The 21,144-nt window shown below is 42.0% G+C and overlaps 1 protein-coding gene and 1 long non-coding RNA gene across 5 annotated transcripts in view; one reads left to right on the forward strand and one right to left on the reverse strand.

The window, feature by feature from the left end:
• LOC135966776 (uncharacterized) overlaps nucleotides 1-21,144 on the reverse strand; it is a 407,986-nt gene that overhangs the window by 313,070 nt on the left and 73,772 nt on the right. For all 4 annotated transcript variants that reach the window (XR_012422033.1, XR_010580361.2, XR_012422035.1 and 1 more), the window contains exon 2: nucleotides 18,133-18,256. This is a non-coding gene — a long non-coding RNA (uncharacterized lncRNA). The remainder of the gene's footprint in view (nucleotides 1-18,132; nucleotides 18,257-21,144) is intronic.
• LOC102147164 (prothymosin alpha) lies at nucleotides 10,403-11,164 on the forward strand. The gene has a single exon (XM_045368849.3). It carries the CDS (start codon nucleotides 10,568-10,570, stop codon nucleotides 10,901-10,903), a length of 336 nt encoding a protein of 111 aa, XP_045224784.1. The 5' UTR covers nucleotides 10,403-10,567; the 3' UTR covers nucleotides 10,904-11,164.

Raw genomic sequence — 21,144 nt, forward strand, 5'->3', positions numbered from 1 at the left:
TGTCAGAAATGCATAAACATTGTCAGGAAGCATATGTCAATAGCATATGTCAGGAAGCAAAACAGGATTTCAGTCACTACAGTAGCTGCTGTATTATTTTTGGCATGTCTTTCTCTACGGATGTGGAATTTAAACAAAGAAAGATCTAGAACATAGGCAAAGATCACAGTGTCCATGGTACACTGTGGTACACGTGTTTTGTGTTGTTTTGTTTTGTTTTTGAGATGAAGTCTCGCTCTGTCGCCCAGGCTAGAGTGCAGTGGCACACTCTCAGCTCACTGCAACCTCTGCCTCCTGAGTTCAAGCAATTCTCCTGTCTCAGCCTCCGGAGCAGCTGGGATTACGGGAGTGTGCCAGCTAATTTTTGTATTTTTAGTAGAGACGGGCTTCACCATGTTGGTCAGGCTGGTCTTGAACTCTTGACCTCAGGTGATCTGCCTGCCTCAGCATACCAATGTGCTGGGATTACAGAAATGAACCACTGCGCCCAGCCAGCTGGTACAAATTTAAACATCACCTCTCCCCAGGACATCGATCTGGCACACCAGTTCCAACAGGCCAGCATAGTCCCTTTGATCGCCTGAGTGATCACATTAATATTCTACTTTTTTGACCTAACATGTGGCATCCATTGCCCCAAAAGTTAGATTAGAGCTTGATTCTTTCTGAAGCAATCTAAAATCAATTGTTTTAAAACTTTCCCAACATGCAGGAGAATGAAATATCCATTCCTATTCCTAGGAAAAAGTCTACAGCACACTTCCCATTATTTATTTGTCATGTCCATCTTAGTGTAACAATTAGAATTGTATACTTCACAAATTCTGAATTTACAAAGTGCTCCCCTAAACCATATATGCCTCTTATTTTGAGTTGATACCATATTTACCAAGTAATTTAAGGTGAGAGCACCAGAAATTCTTTGCATTGTGGTAATTTGATGTCATTGGGTAAGTCCATATACTTAATATAATTATTTACTATTTATTACATGAGGTTCAATTATTTATTTACATTTCTGCCTCCCACCGCTCTGTCATAATCTTCACGAGGGCAACCACTATGATTTCTTTCTTTCTGCTTCCTCATTATCTTAGAATATACTTAGTACATAGTAAACAATATAGTTAGGTATAAATGAAGGAATGATTTACATTCTACATTCATACCTTTCTATCCTGTTGCCCTCAAAACACACAAAGCCTATAAAATATAATGCCATTTCATACATATCTTTTTCCATTTTACAGTCTCTTGCTCTATTTTTAAAAATATATTCCAGCTAGTTTATGAGATAAGAAATGTCAATGATGATATTGTATCTTTTTGCCATAATCACAGGATAAATAATGTACTTCCAGAACTAGGACCGTGAACACTCTGAAGCATCCTTTCCCAGCAATGGCAAACGATGTACGGTAGGTGATGCTCTCCAGATGTCTTCCATTTTGAATCAAGTGAATAAGTACAGTAGCATTTGCTCTGTACATGTTGTACATACATCAGGTACACATGAAGTGTTGATGAATGAATGATGGAAAGGTTAGTCTGCAGGCAATAGCAGTGGTCTTCCTAGGGAACAGGACAGGGGCTTTGGTATAAAGATATTTCACAAACAAAGCTCCACCTGAAAGTCCTGTGCAAAGGATGTGATGGGAAGTTCTTTTGTTTCTTTCCGTAATGAAAAACTCTGTCTTGAACATCACCTGGCACATTAGTAAGGAGGTGGCAGTAGATGACATCAGAAGCTTAATTCTCCCCAAATTTATAATGAATCCATGATTATTTATTAAAATGTACAATCACCTCTAACTGCACCCAGAGATGTTCTATTTGTACATTTCCTTTCAGCATTTTATGTATTTTTTACGTAAGTGAGATCACACCACATGGATCTTTACATCTTCCTTTTTGCTTTTAATATAACAACCAATTCTCAATTACCTGGCTCATAAATTCTTCAATAACAAGAAGAGCTGGAAGCTCCTAGGGCAAAATTGAGTATGTCTGAAACGAATATGGCCAATTCAATCTCTTCTTCACATTACTTTCCCTCTGGATTAAATGTTCAGGGAGAAGGTATAGATTTTAAAATTACACTTCAGAACATCAGCGGTGCTGGAAATTTTGTCTGAACTAAAGAATCAGACAGTGGCTCCAGCCACAGTTGCCTGCACTTCCAGTACCTCTGAAGATGGGGCTGAAGAAGAGAAAGAAGGGGTTCTATTTGTTTAAAAATGATTTTACTTTGAAGAGCAGGTTGTAAAATAAGTATTGGTATAGCATAAGCTTGAGATGAGTCACCTATTACATTACATACTAAATGTAACACCTGGGGCATTACATTTAGTATGCTTTGTTTTGAGGGCAACAGGATAGAAAGGTATGAATGTAACTCATTCCTTCATTTATTCTTAACCACATTGTCTACTATGTATCAAGTATATTCTAAGGTAATGATGAAGCAGAAAGAAATAAATCATTGTGGTTGCCCTTGTGAAGATTATGACACCATGGTGCGAGGCAGCAATGTGAACAAATAATTGAACCTCGTGTAATAAACAGTAAATAACAATATTAAGTATATGATCTTACCCAATGACACTATCCCTCTCCCATTCCCCGCCCTGTTCCTCTTCCCGTCCCAATGCACAGTAACCTCTGGAAGACAATACCTGGAGGCCTAGGGCTCTCAATAAAATGGCTATAAAAACTGTTATAGGTAGACTCCGTGATATTATAACATATCTGTCATTCTGTCAGCATTTAGCATACATGTCATTTGTGTGCATCCTTCATCATTACAGAGTTCAAATTAAGAAGTAAGAATCTTTGTGAAAGGCAGCTGCTGATACTTAGGGCAGTGGCCAAATTTCCTGCATTCAAATACCAGTGCTGCCACCCATGGGGTGTATTACCTTGGACAAGTTACTCAACCTCTCTGTTCTTCTGTTGTATCTTACATAAAATGGGAAAATATTAGTATCCACTTCAAGTAGATGTTGTGGACAGTAAATGAATTATTACATGTAAAGAGTTTAGGATGACACCTGCAACATTGCAACCCCTCCTCAAAGAGATACAATTAACACAGAGGTAGGAATCCGAACACCAGACTCTTCTGATCTCTCATTCATTTGTCCAGACCAAAATTACAGAATTTTCCTAGCCCATGTTTCCTGATATATTATAGGAACCTAATAATAATTCATTTCTCACTAAGATGTTAGAAGAAAACCAACTTTGAGACACTTTGAATCTCCAAAAAAGTTTCCCATGATATTTAAATTATGAACTGTTCTAATTTTTAAATAACTTTCATATTATAAAATAATATATACTTATTGAACATTCCAGATATTAAGTTAAATGTCATCCCATCTTCTAGAGATAGCTTTAACGTTTTAGCATACATTCATCAAGTTTTTCTACGCATGTTTTTTGATTTTTTTGTTTGTTTGCTTTTTTGTTTGTTTTTGAGACCGAGTCTCACTCTGTTGCCCAGGCTGGAGTGCAGTGGTGTGATCTCGGCTCACTACAAGCTTCACTTCCTGAGTTCATGCCATTCTCCTGCCTCAGCCTCCCAAGTAGCTGGAACTACAGGCGCCCACCACCACGCCCGGCTAATTTCTTTTTATATTTTTAGTAGAGACAGGGTTGCACCGTGTTAGCCAGGATGGTCTTGATCTCCTGACCTTGTGATCCACCCACCTCGGCCTCCCAAAGTACTGGGATTACAGGCGTGAGCCACCGCGCCCAGCCACTATACATGTATTTTTATGGTAAAGTATTTTTTGTTGCTACATTTTAAGTACTGTTGGAGGCTGGAAAAAGTCACTTCATAGTGGTTCAGAATGAGCAATTAAATGACTATGAAAAGGTTTGACTGCTCTTGTACTTTCTGCAGGGCTCTGAAAAGTAAAGCTAGATAAAAATCAAGACAAGTGATAGAGACTACCTCATCACTCACACCGACCAGTTACAATGCAGCCAAAGTACATTTTGTTTTCAATGCAATTAATAACCCATGTGGTTCCTTGTAACACTTTTTAAAATAAATAATAACCTAAAGTAAAAGAAATATGCATTAGTTTTCTCTCTAATGGCCTTTCTAAACCTCTGTGAGGCCCTAATTTGATCATGGCACAGTCATTCCTAATCCTGGATACATACCCAGGACCATTTCCCTGTAATTCCTAATCCAAAATCCACTACTAAGAAATCTCATATGTCATCCTTACAATGGTATGAGTTACTAATGAGATGTAAAAGTTAAGGATAATACAAGTTTTTCATACAACTAGGTACATTCAATTTTCTTTTTACTCTGAGATTATGCTCTCACACTTGATGTTAAAATATCCTTCTTAATGAAATGGAAGTGTGATTGTAACTTTTTTTGGAAATATTCTTACTTGGAAAAATAAACATCAGGCCCTACATTTTTTACATTGATTTATGAAATACATAAGTCAGTGAGCCTCCCCTTAAAAGATAGCTTCTGTTAGTAGTGCTTTTACATTTTAGAAAAAAAAATTTTTTTGAGACAGTGTTTCTCTCTCACCCAGCCTGGAGTGCAGTGGGATGATCTTGGTTCACTGCAACCTCTGCCTCCCAGGTTCAAGCGATTCTCTTGCCTCAGCCTCCTGAGTAGCTGGGATTACAGGTGTGTGCCACCAAGCCCAGCTGATTTTTGTGTTCTAGCAGAGATGGGGTTTTGCCATGTTGGCCAGGCTGGTCCCAAACGCCTGGCCTCAAGTGATCTGCCCACCTCAGCCTCCCAAAGTGCTGAGATTACAGGTATATTTTAGAAATTTAATTGAAAAGAAATGGTAAGAGAATATGACATACATGAGAACTGCCTAGATACCTTATTGTTAGTAACAATGTTGCTGTTGTCATTATGGCTACATTCTTCTCCTAGGGACATGGAAAGATTGGACGTCCCCACCTCTGAAGTTAAGATATGCCAGATGGCCTGCTTGGCTAATTAAATATAAGATGAAGTTACATGTATTTCTCATGGGTAGAAATGTGAAGAGTTAGAGCGTGGCTTACCTTTACCATGCCAATCAACAAGACTCCAGATGGGGCAGGGTGCCAGGCTGGGTTTCACAGTGAGAAGCCTGGACTAAGGCATCATGAACAGATCTCAGGTGACCCACAACAGACAGGCAGCATGAGACAGAAAAAGACTTATGCTAGTAGCCACTGAAACATCAAGACTGTTTGTTACCAATACTGAAGAGTAGAATTGCTTTTCAACAGAATAAAAGATTTGAGGATATAAATTCCCTTACAATTTAAAGAGAAGCAAAAGATTTGAACATATGCTTCACCAAAGAAGACATGTGAATGGCAAATATGCACATGAAAAGATGTTCAATCTCATTACCCATTAGAGAAATACGAAGCAAAACCACAGTGAGATCAATGAGATACCATAGAATACTTATCAGAATGACTAAAAAAAATACAGACAATACCTGAATACAAAAATACAATTTAACTAGATCTCTAATATATTAATAGTGGGAATACAAAATGATACATCCACTCTGGAAAGTAATTTGGCCGTGCACTGATAACATTACACACACACTTACTACGTGGCCCAGAAATCACACTCCTAGATATTTACCTTGAATAGTGGTTGGCAAACTACCTCCATCAGTCAAATCCATCTTTTATTTTAAGAGTGCGGTACGCCCGGGCATGGTGGCTCACGCCTGTAATTCCAGCACTTTGTGAGGCCAAGGCAGGCAGATCACGAGGTCAGGAGATCAAGACCATCCTGGCTAACACGGTGAAACCCTGTCTCTACTAAAAATACAAAAAAAAAAATTAGCCAGGCATGGTGGTGGGCGCCTGTAGTCCCCGCTACTCAGGAGGCTGAGGCAGGAGAATGGCATGAACCTGGGTGGTGGGGCTTGCAGTGAGCCAAGATCACGCCACTGCACTCCAGCCTGGACGACAGAGCCAGGCGCCCTCTCAGAAAAAAAAAAAAAAAAAAAAAAAAGCGTGTGGTACACATCCACATTCATCCATTTACATATTATCTCTGCCTGTTTTTATACTATAACAGCAGAGTTGAGTAATTGCAACAGAGACCACAAAGTCCACAAATCTTCATATATTTACCATCTGAGAGCCAGGCGTGGTGGCATGCACCTATAGCCCCAGCTACTCTGGAGGCTGAGGCAGGAAGATCACATGAGTTTGGGGCTGCAATGCACTATGATCACACGTATGACAGCTACTGCACTCCAGCCCAGACAACACAGTGAGATCCCGTGACTTTACAAGACAGAAAAATTACCATCTGGCCCTTTATAGATAAAGTTTGCCAACCTCTTCCCTAGAGAAATGAAAATTCATATTTACAAAAAAAATATGTACATGGATGTTTATAGCACATCTGTTCATGATCGTTAAAAACTGAAAACAGCCCAAACATCATTCAACTAGTGAATGGATTTACAAACTGTAGTCCATCCATAAAATGGATATTATAGCAACAAAAATGCACCAACTATTAACACAGGCAACAACTTGGATGAATCTCAGAAACATTTCGGTGAGTGACAGGAGTCTGTTTCAAAAGGTCACATGCTGTGTGATTCCATTTATAATACTTTTGTGAAGATAAAACTATAATGATAGAGAACAGATCAGTGGTGTCCAGAGGCTACAGGTCAGGGGGAAATGCGACTACGAAGGCAAGTACGATGGAGTTTTGTGGGATGGTAGGACCAGTTTCCTGACTGGTGGTGGTTACACTAACCTATACATCTGCTAAAACTCACAGACCTGTAGACCAAAAAAGTACATTTTAGCATATATTAAATGTTTAAAGCAGGTGGAGTACTGCTCTCTCCCATGAGGCATATACAAGACCTTTAATAATCTTTTTAGTTCCTAATGAATAATAAATAATACAGCAATCTTGGCCAAGTATTTAATATTTCCTAAGACATACCTCAAGGATATTAGTAAAAACGCAAAACACACCAACTTGCTAATCCAGTAATGAAAGCAAAAAATTATTACTTCGCTAAATGAATAGTCTTAGAATTACAGTCTGTTCAGAGCAGAATTCCTGATGCTGCAGATTGTTCATCCCCTCTCTGCTTGGGTTACACATGCAGGCTTCCACAAATGGGCCATAGCAGACTATGCCAGGGGCCCAGCTCATGCCATCAAGTGTCAAAAAGGACATGTTTTATTCTCTGAGAGTTTATCTCTGACTGTGTGATGAACACACAGGGGAAGCTAAACAACTGGACCAAAAGGGGTTGAGTTTGCAGAGTGGTCCCCCCACCCCCATGAGGGTTTGAAAAGCCTGTTTGCACGATAGATACCAAGAGCTAACAGGTCAGCCTGAGAGTAACATAAGGAAGATGCTAGGAGAGAATCGAAAATGGGCCTGAGCTCCAAGGAACCAGGGGCAAGCAGGTCCTTTCCTAGCCCTGGAGGAGTGAAATAACAGAGAGAGGGAGAAGAGAGACACACTTTGAAAGTGAAAGACAACAGCTTCCAAAAATAGGAAGCCCTGAATGTTCTTGAAATGAAAGAGAACAGTCAGAACCTTCTCACAGGTGTTTATTTGCTCCAGAATATTGATTTTGTACTTGTAGCTAGGAGCAGGCACAAACTCAGCTAGAGGCACTACCTGTGGTATTTAACCAGGCAATCTCCCTTTCTTCTTGTTCCAATTATTGCCCTTTGCCCTTTGCTGGCTCTGCAATCCCTCCGGGCGCATGCGTGTGCACACACAGGCACGTAGTTCCCCACCTCAGCCCCAGCATGTGCTCTAGCACTGCTTTAAGGCATTCTTTTCCATTGTGTCCCCTGACCTCTGTACCCCAGCTCCCCCCATTTTTTGGCTCACATGGTAGGACCTGGCCTCCCACTTTATCTAGTTTCTTCCCCAGGAATAGAGATGGGACAACAGCGAACACTTTGTGGAGAGAAAATCTGCCCAGAGGCTTTGTCTCTGCTAAGTTAGATGCACATTTTTTTCTAGCTTGAGATGTAAGCCAGGCTGGATGACATAGTGAATGACAATTGAACTTTCACTTCAACCTGAGGATGAGCTTAACAATATACCATTTGCCAAATGAAGAACTTATCTCATAATCGTGTTTGAAAGCCCTGGTGATACATTTGAAAAACTGATGTTGTCTTGTGGATGCTAAATATCCCAGTAAGCTCAGGGTATTCAAACCAACTCCATGAATCAGGGCATCTGCAGAAGGCAGCAATGAGAATGGGTGCCCCTTGCTAAAGGGGAAGATGGAGTGCCCCACGCCAAGTACGAAAGGACTTAGAGTGTAAGGAGTCTTTGCACCAGACACTGTGTTAAGCATTTATATGTCTGACAGTTCAAACACATTCGAATGTTCAGCAATACATCAGGAAAGTAATATTACTCCCATTTTACAGGTAAGAAAACTAAGGCTTACAATCTTTTATAGATATATATTTTTGTTTGTTTTTGTTTTTGTTTTGAGATAGAGTCTCGCTCTGTTGCCAGGCTGGAGAGCAGTGGCGCGATCTCGGCTCACTGCAACCTCCACCTCCCGGGTTCAAGTGATTCTCCTGCCTCAGCTTCCTGAGTAGCTGGAATTACAGGTGCCTGCCACCACACCTGGCTAATTTTTGTAATTTTAGTAGAAAAAGCGTTTCACCATGTTGGCCAGGCTGGTCTCAAACTCCTGACCTTGTGATCCATCTACCTCAGCTTCCCAAAGTTCACAGGCCAGAATAACTGGACCCTTGGGGAACACAGCCACCTCAAAAGAAAGACAACTAGAGAGCACTTGCCAAAGTATGGGAACAAAATAAGAAATCACATGCCATCCAAATGAAGTATGAAAGGTAGAATAGTAGAAGTACACAACAGATCAAATACATAGTAGAATAGCTACATCTTAAAAACAAGTTATTAATGAAGGAAAGATCAGATGGAGGAATTCTTGCAGACAGAGGGATAGCAGGAAATGATTTAAAAAGATGGGAAATGTAGAAGCAACGCCGAGGTAAGTAGAAAGTGTAACGTTAGCCTAGAGAAAGGATGAGAAGACCTAAAGTCAGGCAAGCAAATTTATTAACCTGCCGGGCTGCTCCTTAACAGTCAGAGGAGGCAGCACCTGAGCTTACAGGCTAGGGGGTGTAAGTATTTTCTGGAGAGGGTGTGGGGGTGTTTAGGGGCTTTTGGGGTGTGTCTACATCTGCAATTGTCAGTTCTTGCCTTACTTGGCTCAGGGTATCAGGATATGGTTTAGCCTGGGAGTGGTTATAGCTGTACCTGTCATTCTGGGAACTTGGGGCAGGGGCAACTTTTTGGAAGAAATATAAACTGCATTTAGGGGAGGGGGCTTGTTGCATTCTTTTGGGGTCCTTAACATTCCAGCCTTTTAGTAGGTAACAGAAGAGGGGCACCGTTGTCATCCGGCTGCTTCCTGCTGGGTAGGGGCGACGGTTAGTGGGAGAGGCTGGATGGTAGGGACTGCCATTCCTGGAGCTGTCGGTGTCCTTGGAGTAGCATCATGCCTTGTACTGTTCCATGGGTGAAGGCTCTAATACCATCTCGTAAAACCTGGTTAAGGAGACGTAAGAGGCAGGGGCCAAATGCTAAAAGGAGAAAAACGGTTATGGCAGGGCCTAGGAGGGGCAGTAGCCAGGGTGCCTAGGAATTACAAAACTACTGGGACCAGGACTCTGAAAGGCATTGACTGATTTTAGAAGCTTTTTATTATTATTATTATTATACTTTAAGTTCTAGGGTACATGTGCATAACGTGCAGGTTTGTTACATATGTATACTTGTGCCATGTTGCTGTGCTGCACCCATCAACTCGTCAGCACCCATCAACTCGTCATTTACATCAGGTATAACTCCCAATGCAATCCCTCCCCCTCCCCCTCCCCCTCCCCCCTCCCCCCTCCCCCCTCCCCCCATGATAGGCCCAGGTGTGTGATGTTCCCCTTCCCGAGTCCAAGTGATCTCATTGTTCAGTTCCCACCTATGAGTGAGAACATGCGGTGTTTGGTTTTCTGTTCTTGTCAGGAAACAACAGGTGCTGGAGAGGATGTGGAGAAATAGGAACACTTTTACACTGTTGGTGGGACTGTAAACTAGTTCAACCATTGTGGAAAACAGTATGGCGATTCCTCAAGGATCTAGAACTAGATGTACCATATGACCCAGCCATCCCATTACTGGGTATATACCCAAAGAAGCTTTTTTATTTAACTGTCAGGCAGCATCTCGTACAATTCCTGACTAGTTAGTATAGAAACAGCATTCTTAAAGAGATGCACAGTCCACCTTTTTCGGCAGCGAGGAGATCTAAACTTTGACGGTTTTGAAGAGTTACTGCTGCTAAAGAGTCTATTTGGGCCCCCACTGGCTGCTCTGAAAAGCCATCTTTGCATTGTTCCTCCTCCGCCTCTGCCGCGCGCCTCCTCCGCGGCCGCGGACTCCGGCAGCTTTATCGCCGGAGTCCCTGAACTCTCGCTTTCTTTTAAAATCCCCTGCATCGCATCACCGGCGTGCCCCACCATGTCAGACGCAGCCGTAGACACCAGCTCCGAAATCACCACCAAGGACTTAAAGGAGAAGAAGGAAGTTGTGGAAGAGGCAGAAAATGGAAGAGACGCCCCTGCTAACGGGAATGCTGAGAATGAGGAAAATGGGGAGCGAGAGGCTGACAATGAGGTAGACGAAGAAGAGGAAGAAGGTGGGGAGGAAGAGGAGGAGGAAGAAGAAGGTGATGGTGAGGAAGAGGATGGAGATGAAGATGAAGAAGCTGAGTCAGCTGCGGGCAAGCGGGCAGCTGAAGATGATGAGGATGACGATGTTGATACCAAGAAGCAGAAGACCGACGAGGATGACTAGACAGCAAAAAAGGAAAAGTTAAACTAAAAAAAAAAGGCCGCCGTGACCTATTCACCCTCCACTTCCCGTCTCAGAATCTAAACGTGGTCACCTTCGAGTAGAGAGGCCCGCCCGCCCGCCCACCGTGGGCAGTGCCACCCGCAGATGACACGCGCTCTCCACCACCCAACCCAAACCATGAGAATTTGCAACAGGGGAGGAAAAAAGAACCAAAACTTCCAAGGCCCTGCTTTTTTTCTTAAAAGTACTTTAAAAAGGAAATTTGTTTGTATTTTTTATTTACATTTTATATTTTTGTACATATTGTTAGGGTCAGCCATTTTTAATGATCTCAGATGACCAAACCAGCCTTCGGAGCGTTCTCTGTCCTACTTCTGACTTTACTTGTGGTGTGACCGTGTTCATTATAATCTCAAAGGAGAAAAAAAACCTTGTAAAAAAAGCAAAAACGACAAGAGAAAAACAATCTTATTCCGAGCATTCCAGTAACTTTTTTGTGTATGTACTTAGCTGTACTATAAGTAGTTGGTTTGTATGAGATTGTTAAAAAGGCCAAAGATAAAAGGTTTCATTTTTTTCCTTTTTTGTCTATGAAGTTGCTGTTTATTTTTTTTGGCCTGTTTGATGTATGTGTGAAACAATGTTGTCCAACAATAAACAGGAATTTTATTTTGCTGAGTTGTTCTAACAAAAAAAAAAAAAAAAGAGTCTATTTGGGATTGGAGAGTAAGGATGGATTTGGCTACATCTTGTAGGCTGTCTGAGAGATCTTTTGAAAGGAGTGATAGTGGGACAGGAAGGTGGACAAGCCTGCTATCTTTGTTCCTGTCTCAGTGGCAATTCTTAGTCCTATAAGCAGGGGTGTTAGCTGTACGGCTCTGTGTTGATGGACTTGAGCTTTAATAAGGACTGGTAAACTCTGATTTCCAGGGGCAATGTCAGTTTTGGGGCTTAAGAAGACTAGGGTGCAAGTACCAGTCTAATTCATAGGGAGGCACACATAGATTGAAGTTCCGCACAAGAAAAATATACTTTGGCTAGGCAGACAGAACTGGCTATGTCTTTTAGTAAGGCAAATAGGTGCAGGGAAGAGAAATATGGGCAAAGGAGAAGATACAGGGGGTAGGCACTAATATGGAAAGATTAGTGAAGGGATGTTAGAATTTCTTTGGTTTGTTCTTGGGGGAGGATGAGTTTTTGATTTTTCACTGGCCAGTTTCCTTGGAAGGAAGCTCCTTGTTGTAGTAGCGAAGCTTTTTTGGTGGGAGAATATTGGGGTTGGATTGTGGGAGTAATGAGGAGGAAGGCAGGTGCAGAAGAAAGGGAGAGTTCCTTTGCTACCTTATTGGCCTTTCTGTTCCCTCTTAAGATCTCATCTGATCCTATTTGATGTCCCTGACAGTGTGTAACTCCCACTTTAGTGGGGAGGTTCACAGCCTGAAGGAGTTGGTAAATGAGGGGTCTGTTAGTGATGGGGGTGCCTTTGGCAGTAAGGAATCCTCTCTCCTGCCAGATGGTGGCATGGGAATACAGAATGTGAGGTGTATTTGGAGTCTGTGTAAATGTTGGCTCATTTGCATTTGGAAAGAGTTAGGGCCCTAGTGAGGGCTATGAGTACTGCCTTTTGGGAGGAGGTTTTGGGCATAGGGGCTTGGCTTTAATTACTCAGTTAAGAGAAACGACCATACATCTAGCCACTTTGGGGGAGTCAGTGGGCCCGCAGGAAGAGCCATCTATGAATAGTTGGTCATTGGGGTTGGTGAGAGGCTCAGAGATGTTTCGAAAATGTGGCTGTAGGTGGTCGAGGATGTCAGTGCAAGAATGAGTAGGAGAGGAAGAGGACATGGGGAGTAAGGACACCGGGTTGAGGGGAGCACTTTTGGCAAGACAGAATTCGGGATTTTCAATAAAGAGGGCATGGAGTGAGTGGATCCGGGAAGGAGAAAAGGAGCTTAATCCTCCAGAAGAGAGGAGATCTCATTAATTGTGATGACTGTGGACAGTGGTGTTTTGGCCGAATGTAAGTTTCTTGCTTTCCAGAGCTAAAATGGCCACTGCTACTAGTGCTGTAAGACAGGTTGGCCACCCTTTGACTGTTGTCTAGTTGTTCAGAGAGGTAAGCTACAGGGGCAAAGGAAGGAGGATTTCTTTCCTGTTGCCCTAAGACACCGAGGGATATCCCTTGGCTTTCAGCAGTATAGAGAGTGAAAGGTTTGGAGATATCAGGTAAGGACAGGGCTGGGGCAGTCATAAGAGCAGTTTGGGGCTTGTGGAAACTGAGGAGTATGTTATGTGAGGGGCTCAGGGGTTCACTGAGGGTGGCTTTGGCTGCTTTATAGAGGGGGCAAGCTAGGAGGGCAAAGTTGGGAATCTATATCCTAACGAAGCCTGTCAGTCCTAAGAAAGAGAGAATTTTACTCTTAGAGGAAGGTGGAGGTAGGCTGTCTATTAAGGCTGCCCATGCTGGGGTCATGGCTCAGGCCCTGGGAGAGAGTTGGACTCCTAAGTATGTTACTGTTGGGGTGGAGAGTTGTGCTTTGGAAGGGGAGAACTTATATCCTTTATTAGCAAGAGAGTTTAGAAGGGTAATAGTGTAAGTTTGAGAGTCTTCTAGGGAGGGGCTACAGAGAAGGAGGTCATCCACATATTGAAGAAGACGGCTGGGGTAAAGGTCTAAGGAGGTGAGGTCTCAGGCTAGGGCTTGTTCAAAGAAATGAGGACTATCTCTGAAGCCTTGGGAGAAGACAGTCCATGTGAGTTGTTGTGATTGAAGGGTCTCAGGGTCAGTCCAGGTGAAAGCAAAAAGGTTTTGGGAATCAGGGTGTAAGGGAATGGTAAAGAAGGCATCCTTTAGGTCAATGGCGGTATGGTGGGTACTGTTGGAGGGGACAAGAGAGAGAAGTGTATAGGGGTTAGGGACTACAGGATGAGTAGGGACAACAGCCTAATTGATGGCTCAGAGGTACTGGACAAGTCGGTACAAGCCATCTGATTTCTTAACAGGGAGGATGGGGGTGTTATATGGAGAGTGAGTTGGTCTAAGGAGACCACACAAGCAGAACTTGTTTATAATGGCCTGTAGGCCTTTTTGGTAGGTGAGAGAGATGGGGTATTGGGAAACATTGGGAAATTTGGAGGGGTCTTTTAATTAGATTTTGATGGGATAATGGTGAGCAGCTAGGGACGGGGTGGTGGTGTCCCACACTACTGGGTTAACAAGAGAGGTGGGAAACAGGTACTGGGGAGAGGATTCAGGGGTCAGACTAGCAGAAAGGAGCAGATGAAAAAAACTCACATAGATAAAAATCTATATGTTTAAGAAAAAGCCAAAGAAAAATTCTAAATGTGGTCATTACTTTAAAACATTGTAGAAAAAGAATTACATCTACTAATACAATTTCTTTTTGTTTTGTTTTATTTTGTTTTGTTTTGTTTTTTGAGATGGAGTCTTGCTCTATCACCAGGCTGTAGTGCAGTGGCACGATCTCGGCTCACTGCGGCCTCTGGCTCCCTGATTCAAGCAATTCTCCTGCCTCAGCCTCCGAAGTAGCTGGGATTACAGTCACGCGCCACCACACCCAGCTAATTTTTTTTGTTTTTAGTAGAGATGGGGTTTCACCATATTGGTCAGGATGGTCTCGATCTCCTGACCTTGTGATCTGCCCACCTCAGCCTCCCAAAGTGTTGGGATTACAGGCGTGAGTCACCGCGCCCAGTCACAATTTCTAAATTAACACAAATTCAGCACAACCCCAGTCAAGCTTAAGAAATCTTAATGTAAAATGTACAGGAAGGAATGAAAGGCTCACAACAACCAAGCCAATCTGAAAAAGCAGCAGCTATGGGACCTGCTCTGCCAGCCAGCAGGACGGCCCCAGAGCAGGACCAATGCCCCCAGGTGGCATGTCACCAGAGTAGACACACAGTCAGGGAACAGAACAGAAAGCCCAAAGACTGGAGGCCGAGTATGTGGAAACTTCGTATATGATAAAGTAGCCATCTCAAATCAATGGGGAAAGCACTGATGGCTAATAGATCATATTTTTAAAATGGCTTTAGCTTAACATATGGAAAAAATAAAGCTGAATTCCAGTCTATCGACTTATGCAAAGGAGGAATCTAGGTAAACACTAAATGTGAGAGGTAAAAGTGTAGGGATAAGAGTGTATTCCATTCAGTCAGGCAAGTTGGCTCATGCCTGTAATCCCAGCTATTTGGGAGGCCAAGATGGGTGCATTGCTTGTGGTCTGGAGTTCGAGACCAGTCTGGCCAACATAGTAAAACCCCGTCTCTACTAAAAATACAAAAATTAGCCAGGCATGGTGGCATGCACCTGTAATCCCAGCTACTCAGGAGGCTGAAGCAGGAGAATCACTTGAACCCAGGAGGTGTAGGTTGCAGTGACCCAAGATGGCAGCACTACAGTCCAGCCTGGGTGACAGAGTGAGACTCCATCTCAGAAAAAAAAAAAGTGCATTCCATTCAAAAAGATGATAACCTGTTTTTGTAACCTAATGACAAAAGAGATTTTTAAAGCAAAACTTCAAACACACAAAACATAATGCAAAAATACTTAACGAATACATCAATATTAAAATTTTCTGTTTAGCAACAAGCACCATGAAAAATGTTCATAGATGACAGAATGGAAAAAGTTATTTGTGACGTCTAAAACTAAAAAGGGAGAATATTCAGAATGCACAAGAAATTCTCAAATCAGCAAGGAAAAGATAATAATCCAGAGAAATGGACAAAGAAGACCTAGGGGAAGGCAATTTTCAGAAGATAAAACCCCCAAAATGAACAAGTCTTTGAAGAGATGCTCAAAATCATGAATAAGAGTAAATACAAATGAAAAGAATGAGCTATAACTTTGTATCTGTTAAGCAAAAGTTAGGAAGCCAGGTAATACCCTGCTGGTGAACTGTAGACAAGCACAGCAATTCAGAAGAGCACTCTGACAATCCTTAATCGAAATAAGTAAACAAACATTATTTGACCCAGAAATTCCACCTGTAGCTACATACTCCAAAAACACGTATAAGCAGTTCCGTAAGACAACATGTACAAAAATATTCATATTCATGTTTTCTGCAGCCTTATTTGTGCTGGATGGGAGTTGAAGGTTGTCTGGGTTCCCACTGCTAGGAGAATAAATAGGTAAAAATGTAGTGGATGCACATCTTGGGATATTAGAAAGCAATTTGCTAGAAGCAACAGGTTTATACTGGTGTGCAGGTATCTTTAAAATATTGTGCTTGAAGGAAGAAAGTAAACAAATGGCTAACCTAACAAATGACTAAACCTAACTCAATACAATTTATATGAATTTAAAAATACATGCACTCAAAATAAAAATATTCATTGTTCAAGAGGACATGCAAACCAAAAGATACAAGTTCAGTGTCATTAATTCTAACAGGAGGAGAGAGATGAGAGATGGGACCGGTACCGGTCCATGGCCTGTTAGGAACAGGGCCACAAAACAAGAAGTAGGCAGCATGTGAGTGAGTGAAGTTTCATCTGTATTTACAGCCTCCCTCCATCGCTGCCCAAGCTCCACATCCTGTCAGATCAGCAGTGCCATTAGATTCTCATAGGAACACAAACCCTATTGTGAACAGCACATGCAAGGGATCTAGGTTTCACGCTCCTTATGAGAATCTAATGCCTGATGATCTGTCACTGTCTACCATCCTCCCTAGATGGGACTGTCTAGTTGCAGGAAAACAAGCTCAGGGCTCCCACTGATTCTACATTATGGTGAGTTGTATAATTACTTCATTATATATTACAATGTAATAATAATATAAATAAAGTGCACAATAAATGTAATGTGCTTGAATCAACCCAAAACCATCCACTGCACTGCCCCCTCCCTCCGTCTGAAAAAAAATTGTCTTGCATGAAACTGGTCCCTGATGCCAAAAAGGTTGGGGACCCCCTGCCCTAAACTATCACCTCAAGCTTCTCTACCTTCTGGGTAGATAATTCCACCTCTTCCACTTCCCAGCACTCCTGGGTCTATTGGAAAAGGTCTAAATAGAGAAAATACACAATGGCAATCCCTAAAACTGTAAGAATTGACACTGATCAAATCACCAGGCAATCTCAATCTTTACATGCCCATAAGTCTCATTCATAAACACTGGAAAGTGGTGATGAGGAGGAACAAGATAGTCTCCTTGCCTGGATCCTCCATCAAGGACATCTGCTATGGGTACTGCTTCCAAGTTTGGGTGCCATTCCACTTAGAATTTCTCTGAGTATTCCATGCTCTGCTGCCCTCAAGGCTTATGCTGTCATGTCTTCAGGCGGATATGTAAGAACATGCAAGTGAGGCAAAGCACTACACAAATTAAAGGCACTGTGACCAGGTCTCAGCCACATTACTACTTGACCTGAACATCATTCATTGCTCTCTTAATTCCCCACACATTCTCTCCAGTCATAAAACACGACTAAACAAATAATGAGCCAGAATACTGTAGTAAAACATTACAAAAATTCTTAAATCAGTGAAAAATTACACATACACAGGAATCCCCTATAATTCCCAAAGACAGGCCATAATTGAAAAAACTAATAAAACACTCAAAGCTCAATGGGCGAAACAAATAAAGGAAAAAGGAGTATAACACTCCCCAGATGCAACTTAACCTAGCACTCTATACTTTACACTTTTTAAACATTTATAAAAATCAGACCGCTACTTCTGCAAAACAACATTTTACTGGGGAAAAAAAAACAGCCCACATAAAGAAAAACTGATTTGGTAAAAAGACATCAAAAATAGGACATGGAAAATAGGGAAGGTGATAACATGGGAAGAGGCTTTGCTTGTGTTTCACCAGGAGAAAAATCAGCTTCCTGTTTGGATACCCACTAGACATCTAAAGTTCTACAATAAACCCATTGGAGATGCAGAAAAATGCACCTCCACAGACACAGAAAACCGGCAATCGACTATCACTGACTTGCCAGGTAAACAAAAATGGTGATATCAGAGGAAGAGATGAAGTTGCCATCCACCAAGAAAGCGGAGCCGCTGACTTGGGCCCAATTAAAGAAGCTGTCACAGTTAGTTTTAAAAAAAAAAAAAAAAAAAAGCCTAAAAAACACAAGGGTAACATGAACTCCAGAGAATATGCTGCTTGCAGCTTTGATGATTATATCAACGGTGATGTCTCCCCATGTCTGCAGAAGCAGCTGCAGCTAATTATACTTACTTGACCTATGTGCCTTTCCCGTCCTTAATTCCGGCAGTCACATGGATGGATAATCCTATTGAAGTATATGTTAATAACAGTGCATGGGTACCAGGCCCCACAGATGATCGTTGCGCTGCCCAACCTAAAAAAGAAGGAATAATGATAAATATTTCCATTGGGTATCATTATCCTCCTATTTACCTAGGGAAGGCACCAGAATGTTTAATGCCTACAACCCAAAATTGGTTAGTAGAAGTACCTACTGTCAGTGCCACCAGTAGATTTACTTATCACATGGTAAATGGAATGTCACTCGGGCCACAGATAAATAATTTAAAGGACTCTTCTTGTCAAAGATCATTAAAATTTAGGCCTAAGGGGAAGCCTTGCCCCAAGGAAATTCCCAAAGAATCAAAGGCCCGGAAGTCTTAGTTTGGAAAGAATGTGTGGCTAATAACGGTGGTGGTATTACAAAACAATAAATTTGGAACTATTACAGACTGGGCCCCTCGAGGCCAATTATATTATAATTGTACGGACCAGACTCACTCATGTTCACAGGCCCCATCCATCTGCCCCATTAATCCGGCTACGATAGTGATTTAACTGAAAAGCTGGACCAGGTTTATAGAAGGTTAAAATCACCCTATCCATGGAAATGGGGTGAAAAGGTAATTTCATCACCTCGACCAAAGTTAGTTAGTCCTGTTACTGGTCCTGAACATCCAGAATAATGGAAGCTTACTGTGTTCTCGCACCACATTAGAATTTGGTCTGGAAATCAAGCTATAGGAACAAGAGATCGTAAGCCATATTATACTATCTACCTAAATTCCAATCTGACAATTCCTTCGCAGAGTTGTGTAAAACCCCCTTATGTGCTAGTTGTAGGAAACATAATTATTAAACCAGATTCCCAAACTACAACTGTGAAAATTGTAGATTGTTTCCTTGCATTGATTCAACTTTTAAGTGGTAGCACCATATTCTGCTGGTGAGGGCAAGAGAGGGCGTGTGGATCCCTGTGTCCATAGACCGACCATGGGAAGCTTCGTCATCCATCTGTATTTTAACAAAAGTATTAAAAGGAGTTCTAACTAGATCCAAAAGATTTATTTTTACTTTGATTGCAGTGATTATGGGCCTTACTGCAGTCACAGCTACTGCTGCAGCTGCTGTTCAAACTGCAGAATATGTAAATAATTGGCAAAAGAATTCCTCAAAATAGTGGAATTCTCAGACCCAAATAAATCAAAATTGGCAAACCAAATTAATGATCTTAGACAAACTGTCATTTGGATGGGAGATAGGCTCATGTGCTTGAAATATCTTTTTCAGTTACAGTGTGACTAGAATATGTCAGATTTCTGTATTACACTCCAAGCCCATAATGAGTCTGAGCATCACTGGGACATGGTTAAATGCCATCTACAAGAAAGAGAAAATAATTTTACTTTAGATATTTCAAAATTAAAAGAACAAATTTTTGAGGTATCAAAAGCCCATTTAAATGTGGTGCCAGGAACTGAGGCAATCGTGAAAGCTGCTGGTGGCCTCACAAATCTTAACCCCGTCACTTGGGTTAAAACCATCAAAAGTTCCACTATTGTAAATTCTGTATCAATCCTTGCATGCCTGTTCTGTCTGTTGTTAGTCTACAGGTATATCCAGCAGCTCCGAAGAGACAGCAACCCGCAAAAACGAGACATAATGACGATGGCGGTTTTGTCAAAAAGAAAAGGGGGATATGTCAGGCAAAGAGAGATCAGACTGTGACTGTGTCTATGTAGAAAAGGAAGACATAACAAACTCCATTTTGATCTGTACCCTTAACAATTGTTTTGCCTTGAGATGCTGTTAATCTGTCACTTTAGCCCCAACCTTGTGCTCACAAAAACACGTGTTCTATGGAATAAAGGTTAAGGGATCTAGGGCTGTGCAGGATGTGCCTTGTTAACAATATGTTTACGGGGCAGTATGCTTGGTAAAAGTCATCGCCATTCTCCATTCTCGATAAACCAGGGGCACAATGCACTGTGGAAAGCCACAGGGACCTCTGCCCTGGAAAGTCGGGTATTGTCCAGGGTTTCTCCCCACTGAGATAGCCTGAGATATGGCCTCATGGGATGGGAAGGACCTGACCGTCCCCCAGCCTGACACCCGTGAAGGGTCTGTGGTGAGGAGGATTAGTGAAAGAGGAAGGTCTTTTGCAGATGAGATAAGAGAAAGGCCTCTGTCTCCTGCCTGCCCCTGGGACATTATACAGAATGTCTGGGTATAAAACCCGATTGTACATTTGTTCTATTCTGAGATAGGAGAAAAACCGCCCTGTGGCAGGAGGTGACACATGCTGGTGGCAATGCTGCTCTGTTATTCTTTACTACACTAAAATGTTTGGGTGGAGAGAAGCATAAATCTGGCCCACGTGCACATCCAGGCATAGTACCTTCCCTTGAACTTGTGACACAGATTCCTTTGCTCACATGTTTTCTTGCTGACCTTCTCCCCACTATCACCCTATTCTCCTGCCACATTCCCCTTGCTGAGATAGTGAAAATACTAATCAATAAATACTGAGGGAAATCAGAGACCACTGCTGGTGTACATCCTCTGTATGCTGAGCACTGGTCTCCTGGGCCCACTGTTCTTTCTCTGTCCTTTGTCTCTGTGTCTTATTTCTTTTCTCAGTCTCTCGTCCCACCTGATGAGAAATACCTACAGGTGTGGAGGGGTAGGCCACCATTCATCTTCCAAATATTGCACAGAAAATGCATGTACTAAAAATTAATTCACTGTTTATCTAAAATTCAAATTTAACTGGGCTTCCTGTATCTATATTTGCTGCAGCTGGAAGCTCTACATGACCCACCATTTGACACAGCTTTTCATTTTTTCTGAGAATGTAAGAGGTTCTTAGGTTGTGTTTTAAGGAATTGTCTGAAATTACAGATTGCCTACATCCTTGCTTCCCCTCACTAAGAACTCACAATTACCCTCAATCTCTGAAGCTGATTAAAGTATTATAGCAAA

This window comes from Macaca fascicularis, chromosome 13 (genome assembly GCF_037993035.2).
Source record: "Macaca fascicularis isolate 582-1 chromosome 13, T2T-MFA8v1.1".
NCBI classification, from domain to species: Eukaryota; Metazoa; Chordata; class Mammalia; order Primates; family Cercopithecidae; genus Macaca; species Macaca fascicularis.